Below are 10,190 nucleotides of genomic sequence, written 5' to 3'. Positions count from 1 at the left end.
CAGAAGAAGCACGCCCGTCACAGGCCCTCCCCCGCTCTGCTCCCCCTCCTCAGGGTGAGGACATCATAAATTGCAGGCACCAGGGAGCAGGAATGCCCTCCTCAGCAAGCGTCTTTATATGCTCCCCAGGGGGAAAGTGGCCCAGGGCTGTGTTGGGACAGACTTGTCGGCAAGTGCCTGGTGATGCTGGGAGCAGGGTACACTGTGTTTCCTAAACATGGCAGCTTGGGACACCACAACCAGGCCCCCCCAACCCATCCAACCTCTAGAGAAGAGGAAGTGAGGGCACCCTAGAGTTTCAATTTCCCCTCCTTGACTAGTCTGTCATTGAGCTGGCAGAGCTGGGCCAGGAAACCATCCTTGGGGCCGATCTCACGGTCCTGCCTAATGGTGCTCAGGGCAGACTTGACACCCATCTTCTGACTCATCATAAGATGCGCGATGACAAGAGTCGGGGAGCGGCTGTAACCCTCATGGCAGTGGACGAGCACTCGGCCGTTCTTCTGAGCCAGGGCCTGGTCGATGAAGTCCGCCGCCTTTTCAAAGTAGGCGCTGAGGAACTCCTGTGCATCGTTGGCCTTGATGCCCAGGTATGTGATGCCAGAGTCCTTGGAGAAGTTGGCATTGGTATTGACGTGCATGAAGGACCTGCCCTCAGCCGCATTCAAGACGTGGGTGATGCCCAGTTTCTGTAGCCTGGGGATGTCTTGAGCCACAGACGCGTTGCCCACATAGATCCTGGGGGTGACCTCGTTGCAGGGCTGGCTTGGGAGGCTGTAGCAGCCGCTGCCGTCCGAGAGCAGGTCATTGAGATCCTGCACCGAGAGCCCGAACGGGCCCGACAGGCAGCAGCTGGGCCCTGCCGGTTGACATTTTTCCAATGCTAGAAAACTATGACCACAGGGGAACTATGCTAGAAATCAATAAGAAAAACTAACTTAAAATATACAATTGTTTGGAAGTTAAATAATACGTTTCTATACTGGAGAAATTAGAAAAATTGTAAACTAAATGACAATGATAATGCAACATATCAACACGTGAAGTATTCAGTTAAAATTATGATTAGAGGAAAATGTATAGCCTTAAATGCATATGTTAGAAAATAATAAAGGAAAAAAAAATCACAATGATTTATGCTTTCATATAAAGAACTTTGTAAGGAAAGAGCAAATCAACCTCAAAAAAGTAGTACAGAAACAATTAACATAAGAAAAAAATACATAATTAAAAAATTAATTTATTAAAATTTTAATTTAATTAAATTAAAAAATTTGACAAAGCCAAAACTTGATTATTTGAAAACACTAATAAAGATGAAAAATTCAAAAGACTTAACAAGAAAAAAGAAACCCAACATATTACCAATTTAATGCACCAAAAGAAGATTTTGCTGTAGGCTTTACAGATATAAAAAGTTAATAAACTAAAATTATGGAAAGTTTCATACCAATAAATTTAATAATTTAGATAAAATGACAAACTACATAAAAAACACAAATTACCAAATTAAAGTAAAAGAAATTAAAGATATGAATAGTTCCTTATCTATTAAAGAATTTGAATCCAGCATTAAAGTCATTCCCATGATGAAAACTCCAGGCTTAGATGAATATACTGGTGAATTCTTCAAAACGTTTTAGGAATAAATTAAACCAATCTTATACTAGCACTTCCAGAAAATACAAAGAGAGCACATTTACCAACTCTTTGATTAGATCAACAAAAATCTTGATACCAAAACTTAAAAGGGATGCTATAAAAACAAAATTTGCAGGCTAAGTTTTCTCATAAATATAATAAATGCAAAAATCTTAAACAAAATTTAGCAAAACAAATCCAAGAATATATAAGAAAGATAATATACCTCAAATGAGTAGGGTTTTTCCATGAAAGCAAGAGTGATTTAACATTCAAAAAAATCAATGCAATTTACCCTATTAGTAGAAATTTAGTGAGAAAAATAATACCATCATCACATTAGACGCACTTGACAGAATTCAACATCCATTCATGATAACAATTCTCAAAAAATTAGGAATAGAAAGGAACTTCAATAACTTAATGAAAACCATCTTGGAAAGATCCTACAATAAATATCTTAATGATGAATTATTGAAAACTTTCTATTGCAATCAGGAATGAGCCAATGATGCCTGTTATCACCACTTGTATTTAACAGTTTTCGAGTTCCTAAGCAGTGAGATGAGACAGTTGAAAGAAATAAAAGGCATAAAGATTGAAAAAAAAGGAAAAAGGAAATAAAACTTCCATTATTGGCAGATGGCATGTTTTTTCATGTAGAAAATACAAAAGGACCAAGAGCCAAATTATTAGAATTACTAGGTGAATTTACTAAAGTCACTAAATTTAAGGTTAGTTTACAAATATTAATTGCATTTCAACATATCTGTCTCAAATAAATAGAAAATTAAATTTAAAAAATGATACCATTTACAAAAGCACCAAAAAACTTGAAACACTTAAGAAAAAAAACAACTAAGAGGTATGCAAGACTGCTACTCTGCAAACAAGAAATATATTGACAGAAACTTTTAAAAGACAATAGATAGAGGGAAATCCAAGTTCATGGACTGGAAGACTCAAAAAATCATGTACAGATTTGTTGCAATACCAACTAAAATCCTAAAAGGTTTGTTCATTAATTCAACATGCTTGTTGTAAAATGTGTATGGAAATCCAAAGGGCCAAGAATATGCAATGAACTCCTGAGAACTATCAAAACTGAAGGACTTATGAGATATTAAGACCTATTATAAATCTATGCTAATTAATTCAATGTAGTTTTTGCACAATATAAACCAATTGACCAATGGAATAGAATAGTCCAGAAATAGACTCACATAGATGTGGTCACCTAACTCATGTCAAAAGTAACATTTCAGTGTAGTGAGTTGTGGCCAACTGGATATCTTTATGGGAGAAAAAGAAGACTCTTTGCCTTTACTGTATTCCACACATATATAAATCCTAGACAGATTGTAGATTTAAAAGTGAAAGGTAAAACAATAAGACTTTTAGAAGAAAACATAGGAGAATATCTTTATGACCTTGGAGTAAAGAGCACTTTCTTGATTTCTTAAACAGGACACAAACGATATTTAAAAATAAATAAAATGTAATCAATTAGATGACACTACAATTAAAGTATTCTATTCATCAAATGTTATCAATAACTCTGAAGAATACATACAGATGGTCAAGTGGCACATGAAAAGATGCTCAACATCACTAATTATTAGAGAAATGCAAATCAAAACTACAATGAGGTATGACCTCACACCGGTCAGAATGGCTATCATCAAAAAATCTACAAACAATAAATGCTGGAGAGGGTGTGGAGAAAATGGAACCCTCCAACACTATTGGTGGGAGTGTAAATTGGTACAGCCACTATGAAGAACAGTATGGAGGTTCCTTAAAAAACTAAAAATAGAGCTACCATATGATCCAGCAATCCCACTCCTGGGCATATATCTAGAGAAAACCATAACTTGAAAAGATACATGCATCCCAATGTTCATTGCAGCACTGTTTACAATAGCCAGGATGTGGAAGCAACCTAAATGCCCATCAGTGCAGGAATGGATAAAGAAGATGTGGTATGTATATATATATGTATACACACACACACACACACACACACACAATGAAATATTACTCAGCCATAAAAAAGAATGAAATAATGCCATTTTCAGTGACATGGATGGACCCAGAGATTGTCATACTGAGTGAATTAAGTCAGACAAAGACAAATATCATATATCGCTTTCATGTGGAGTCTAAAAAAATAGTACAAATGAACCTACTTACAAAACAGAAATAGAGTCACAGATGTAGAAAACAAACTTATGGTTACCAAGGGGGAAAGGGGTGACAGGAGGGATAAATTGGGAGATTGGGATTGACATATACACACTACTATATATAAAATAGATAACTAATAAGAACCTACTGTATAGCACAGGGAACCCTACTCAATACTCTGTGATGACCTATATAGGAATAGAATCTAAAAAATAGTGGCTGTATGTGTATGTATAACTGATTCACTTTGCTATACAGCAGAAACTAACGCAGAACTGTAAATCAATTACACTCCAATAAAAATTAATTTAAAAAACAATAGGATATTGCTAAGATGCTAAGTATGACATGTCATATAATAAAATATATTTGAATTTTTCTGAAAAAATGTTATAGAGTGAAAAGGCAACACAGAGTTAAGTATTTTTATTGTGTGTATGTATATACGGGTATGTATCTGACAAAATAACTCATTCAAAATATGCAAAGAATTCCTACAAATTAATAAGGAAAATACTATCAAACTAGTATAAGATATATAAAAAACTTGAGTAGGCAGTTCACAACAGAAAATGTCCAAGTAACATACACATATGAAACAGAACTCAAGTAAAGCACAAGGAAATACACACTAAAATCACAATGAGTTAACTTCGCACCCATTAGAACATCTAAAACAAAGGGTGAGACAAAGCTAGGTACAGGCAAGATTATAAAACAACTAGAATTCTGACACTTTGCTGGTTGGAGTATAAACTGGTATAACCCATTTGGAAAACTACTTGTCAGTGTCTAAAAGAGCTGGAGACATGCTGTTCTGTGATGCACATATTACGCTTCTAAGTGCAATACATAACGCAAATGGAAATGCATTTTTCATATAACAAAATAAATGTACAGGATAGATAAATCCCACAAATATACAATTTTAATACTGAGAGGGAAAAAAAGACAAAAGAGTACATCCTATATGATTCTATTTTTAAAATTTCAAAAACTTTAAAAACTAATATACAGGGCTTCCCTGGTGGCGCAGTGGTTGAGAATCTGCCTGCTAATGCAGGGGACACGGGTTCGAGCCCTGGTCTGGGAAGATCCCACATGCCACGGAGCAGCTGGGCCCGTGAGCCACAACTACTGAGCCTGCGCGTCTGGAGCCTGTGCCCCGCAACGGGAGGGGCCACGATAGTGAAAGGCCCGCGCACCGCGATGAAGAGTGGTCCCCACTTGCCGTAACCAGAGAAAGCCCTAGCATGAACCGAAGACCCAACACAGCCAAAAATAAATAAAATAAATAAATAAAGTAGCTATAAAAAAAATTAAAAAAAAAAAACAAAAAAACTAATATACAGTATTAGAATTGGGATAATGGTTAACTTGGGGGTTTCAGGAGTCCTGGTAATGCTCTATGTCTTGATTTCGGTGCTGTTTACATGGGTGTGTTTATTTTATAAAATTCATTAAACCCCACCCAAATTATTTATACATTTTATAAGTAAGCCTTCAATATATTTTACAGGGAGGAACTTTTATTTATGGGGCAGGGGGAGAGATAGAGAGGGAGAGAGAGGAGGTGGTGGAGGGGGCAATGGGGGCAGGGGGAGGAGATTAATAATTTCAGGTATACTTGCCTTTAAAGTCATTACACACTAGCTGAAATATTGGGAAAATTCTTATGCGGGTATTTGAAAGGCAGATGCAGTTTCTCCTTGCCAAGATGAGGCTGTCACATTTGAGGTAACTTTCAAAACTGTATTTTGTACTGAAAAGATGACCAGTTTGCCAATTTTCCTAGTTTCTGGCAGTTAGAAAATTCTCAAAAGGTATTAGTTATTTTAAATTTGGGGGTTTTGTTTCTGCTTTGGTTTTATTTTGTTTGTTTTGTTTTGTTTTAATATCCGGATATGTTGGTATGCAAAATCCTCAAAAATGATCAACTTACAAAACACACATGATTAATGATAGGTACATATTGAATCAAATTGTTTTTGACTCCTGAGAACTTGACTTCTAAAGTCAAGGACCAGTGGGTTGCACAACTGTACTCTACAGACTTTGAACAATAATTATTTTTCTTTTACTTGAAATACTGTAATGAAATAGCCATTCCTCTGAAAGATACAATATAAACTTCTATACAGAGAAACTAAAACTCATCCACCTTCATTTTCTACTTCATGACAGATTTTCCATTACAGGAAAAGCTGGAGCAAAACATCTAAACGTATTTATCTCCTCCCACTTTTTTCAGTGACAACGTATATTATTTTCCCTTTGTCTCTCAACAAACACAAAGGACTGTTGAATTTACTGGAAAATAATTAAGATGAATAACATTAAAAAGATATATGAACATCTCCAAGTTATTCCTTTTACTAATAAAAATTACGATTCACAGAGTCTCACTTCCCATAATTTTTACTGCTTACTATCACCTAGGAGGATCAAATCTAAAAGCTGATTATAGAAAATTATTTACAACCTTTGAAACCCTAAAGGAATCTTTCATGCAATTCTACCACCTCAGTACCTGACAAACCTCTCTGAATGCAAAAAAGAATAGAAAATTAACAACAAAAAAACTGTCTTTAAAGCTAATCTGTCACTTGATTTGACATGAGATTATTCTCTCAAGTCCAGGAATCCATGTAAATTTCCTCCAGGCATCTCTAGGCAAAGTTCCTCTTCATTTTACAACTTCTAGGCAATAAGTACTGAGGCATACATCAATTCTATTATTAAAGGCTCTGCAAAGTAGTGCTATACTAAGGAGGGAAAAGCAACATGTTGGGGTTATGTGTGCTCTGTACTACGGAGGTTGCATGCTCGTCCCAGCCCACTGATGATAATGCTCTGCCCTAGGAACGCCTGCAGTACTCGCCTGGGCCCATGTTACCGGGAGAAAAGCCCACAGATATTTCCTTACCGAGGTCAATGTTGTGGCTGGGCCGGCCCTTGTGGTTCTTATGATGGTCACAGAGTGCACTTTAGCAAAATACTATCAGGGAAATTTGAGGAACAAGATTTATTATCCACAAATCCTGAAGGGTACACAGCATGCCTGAAGACCACACAAGGGGGAGGTTGAGTAGGGGAAGAAAAGAGGTGAGAGGGAGGAGGGGAGGAGCAGGGAGAGTGAGAGTGAGAGAGAGATAGAGAGAGAGAGAGAATGAACCTGGGGCTCTACATTTATTTGGGTCTAAGAGCAAGGTGTTTAGGACTTCTCTAGGTCACTCATTATTGGCTGATTTGAAGCATAAGAGGAGGAATGAGCACACAGGAGCCTGGAGATGGGGTCACTCAAGCAGCCGGTTACCTATGTCACCCAGGGCTTTCTGAAAGGGGAACTTCATGGAGTGGGTGTTCTAGTTCTTTATCTGGTTGTCTTGCTAGTAGCTGTGTCATACAGTTGGTAATATGTTTATTCAAGCTGGAAGTCTTTTGAACTGGATGCCTTGGCAATCAAAACTTAGTGTCAGGCACTTACACCACAGAGATGAAGCCCAAAGGAGATACTGCTTGTGTACCTTGATGAGTATATTTCAGGTATTTCTATTTCTTTACCCGTAAAGTGGATATAATAACTTAAATATTGGTATACTGTGGGGGAGGTAAGATTACATATGAAATAACTTAGCAAAAATGACTGCAATGTATCTTACACAATAGGTGAATATTCAGTGTTAGCTTTTATCCTCATAATAAACTATTCCAGTATTTAGCAGCTTAAAACAACAAACACTGATTATCTTACAATCTCTCATGAGGATTGCAGTCAAGCTGTCGGCCAGAGCTGTAGTCAACTCACAGCCTGATGGGGCTGGAGAATCTGCTTCTAACTAACTCACGTGGCTGTTAGTAGGCCTTGGTTCCAGGATGGCTCCTGGACTAGGCCTGCTGTTGAACACAGAACATTCTATAAAGTTTTCACATGACAGATTGCTTCTCCCAGAGTGAGAGATCCAACAGAGTGCGAGAACCATCAAGACGGAGGCTGCAGGGTCTGATACACATGATCTCCTAAGGGACATATTATCACTTTTGCAGAATGCTAACAGTCACGCAGCAGAATCCTCATGTGCAATGAAGGAGGAGACTACATGAGAAAGTGAATATCAGGAGGTGAGGATCATTGGAGGCCATTTTAGAAGCTGACTCATACAAACAATAATTGTTTATATTATATCTCATAGTTATTTATACTATTTAATGAGCATCTTAGTGTTGTGTTTTTAAATGTATTAATTCATTTAATTTTCACTCTAACCCTATTTGATAGTATTGTAATTTCATTTTTCAAGTACGATAAAAGAAAATTTTAAAGGTATATTATAGCTAATAAGTGGTAGAACATTATGAAATGTAACAATCATCTAGCTAGTGTTTCACAATGATATAAATTAAAAAAGCAAATTTTTCAAAAGTGATAAAGGATTTCAGAAATGGTAGGCCTGCCTTGTGTAATTAACTCTGATTAAAAGTATGATATTTTGCTAGTAACATAAGATTCAGCCACCATTTCAGCTATTACTTCAGCCAAAGAAATTATACTATGCATGAACTATTTTTTAAATATCTATGTACTGTGGAATACTTTTATGGATAGTATTTATAAATATTATATTTAAACATATTTATCTCTCACAATTACTATTTTATGTCTTTCCTCTGTCCCCTGAATTGAGAATTACTTGTATCCCTGTCCTCATCTTTATTCTTTTAAGTTTTCATTTTTTTAAATATATAAACCTAACCAATTACATAACATTCTTCCATTTCCTAATTACATATTATCACTATTTTAATGGTGTATAAAGAGCAGTAGTATTCTTCAGGGAAAATATCCAAACTCAGTTTTTATCTGTGTACAGAAAGAAAATAATTACCAGATATTAGACATTGTAAAAACCTCTATAATTCAAAGTCCTGAGATTTTATATTATAATTCTACTGTTTTCTTTCATGCAGCTAAAACCAAATTATTCTTCCCTAATTCACCAAAGAATTTTTAATACCAAAATAATTTTGAAAACGAATTCCTATTAAAATTTCTTTCTGAGTTTATACCACTAAGATGAGACACACAGGAATCCATAGAGCCTGTGAAAGAGGTAGGAATAAAGAGGAAATTAAGAAATTGGGTATCACAAGCTAATCACCACAACCTACCATTGCTCATATTGCTTTGCTACTGCTTTTATTTCATGTCATTTTTTTTTCATTTTTTTCCCTTTCAGAACTGAAGAACTTCTCTTTAAAGAATACATAAAATTTAAGTAACCACACTTGTATTTAAGTAACATTATTCTTTCCACATCTTGCTCACTCCAACTAAAACTATCAGAATTCATCCATATCTTTTAATATAAAGATTAGAAATTGCTCTGTCTCCTACTACTCTACATTAAAGTTAAATGTGAAGAAAACTAGGAGCTCAGCCCAAAGAAAGCTTATCCAAGTTATAAAGCAGAACATATTTATCCAACTATGTTGCAAATACACGTGTCAATTATGAACATCAGTGTGTGTTTCCTAATTTTTTACATCATCTAAACTTCCCAGGACTAATTAAAACCACACTTATGAAGGGTTCTAAAACTTGAAGGGTTTTTGTTTTTTAAATGAGCTTGGAGTAAATATCTTAAGTCTTGGAGTGCATCAGATGTAGACAGTAAAGCTACTACAATCTAGACTGAAATAGACTGCCTCTGATATATTCCTGGTATACCAAAATTCCTCTCAGTGTCTCTTACTCTGCTATCTGTTACTTTGAAAGTAACATATCAGGATTATCCCCATCAGATTGTTCAAGATGAAGGCTATTATAGTTAAGTCACCCTATTTCATTCATCAACTTTAAAGCATAAGGCCTAAATAAAAACCCAAAGTACCTTTGTGAACTCCCCCAAGATAACGGAACTTGAAACACACATCATTTAAATTTCTATGAAAGAGTTTCTTGAGTATCAGTTGAGTTAGCTGAGGAATAGTTCTTGGCCTTCTTTGGAAAAATACCTAAGAGTAAATAATAAAATTCATTGCCCAGATTTGAAGTATTTCATAAAACCCTGAGTGGAAGTGTGAAATGGACAATTCTTCTGGAAGACAATTTGTCAATATCAAGGACCTTAAAATTTTACATCTACACCTCACCTAGTTTTAGAAATTGGTATAAAAATATGACTAACACTAATTCTACATAGTTTATTTTTATAATAATAACTAACTAAAATAATCCATAAATTATGTTTCCATATGTTAGAATATTTTTGGTCATTAAAATTATGTTTCATCAATTAATATTTAATAACTTATTAAAATATTCATGAAAAGGGGATAAAAAGTTCATAAACAGTATATTT

General features: G+C 35.5%; 1 protein-coding gene across 1 annotated transcript in view; it reads right to left on the bottom strand.

Annotated features, from left to right (window-relative positions):
- Nucleotides 1-290: 290 nt before the first annotated feature.
- LOC103015242 (dual specificity protein phosphatase 3-like) overlaps nucleotides 291-10,190 on the bottom strand; it is a 39,751-nt gene continuing 29,851 nt past the window's right edge. The window contains exon 2 of the mRNA XM_057540389.1: nucleotides 291-859. Within this exon, the coding sequence (XP_057396372.1) occupies nucleotides 291-859 (569 nt within the window). The remainder of the gene's footprint in view (nucleotides 860-10,190) is intronic.

Source organism: Balaenoptera acutorostrata, chromosome 2, assembly GCF_949987535.1.
Source record: "Balaenoptera acutorostrata chromosome 2, mBalAcu1.1, whole genome shotgun sequence".
NCBI lineage: Eukaryota > Metazoa > Chordata > Mammalia > Artiodactyla > Balaenopteridae > Balaenoptera > Balaenoptera acutorostrata.
The sequence above is the reverse complement of the archived record's forward strand: the minus strand, read 5'-3'. Positions and strand labels throughout refer to the sequence as shown.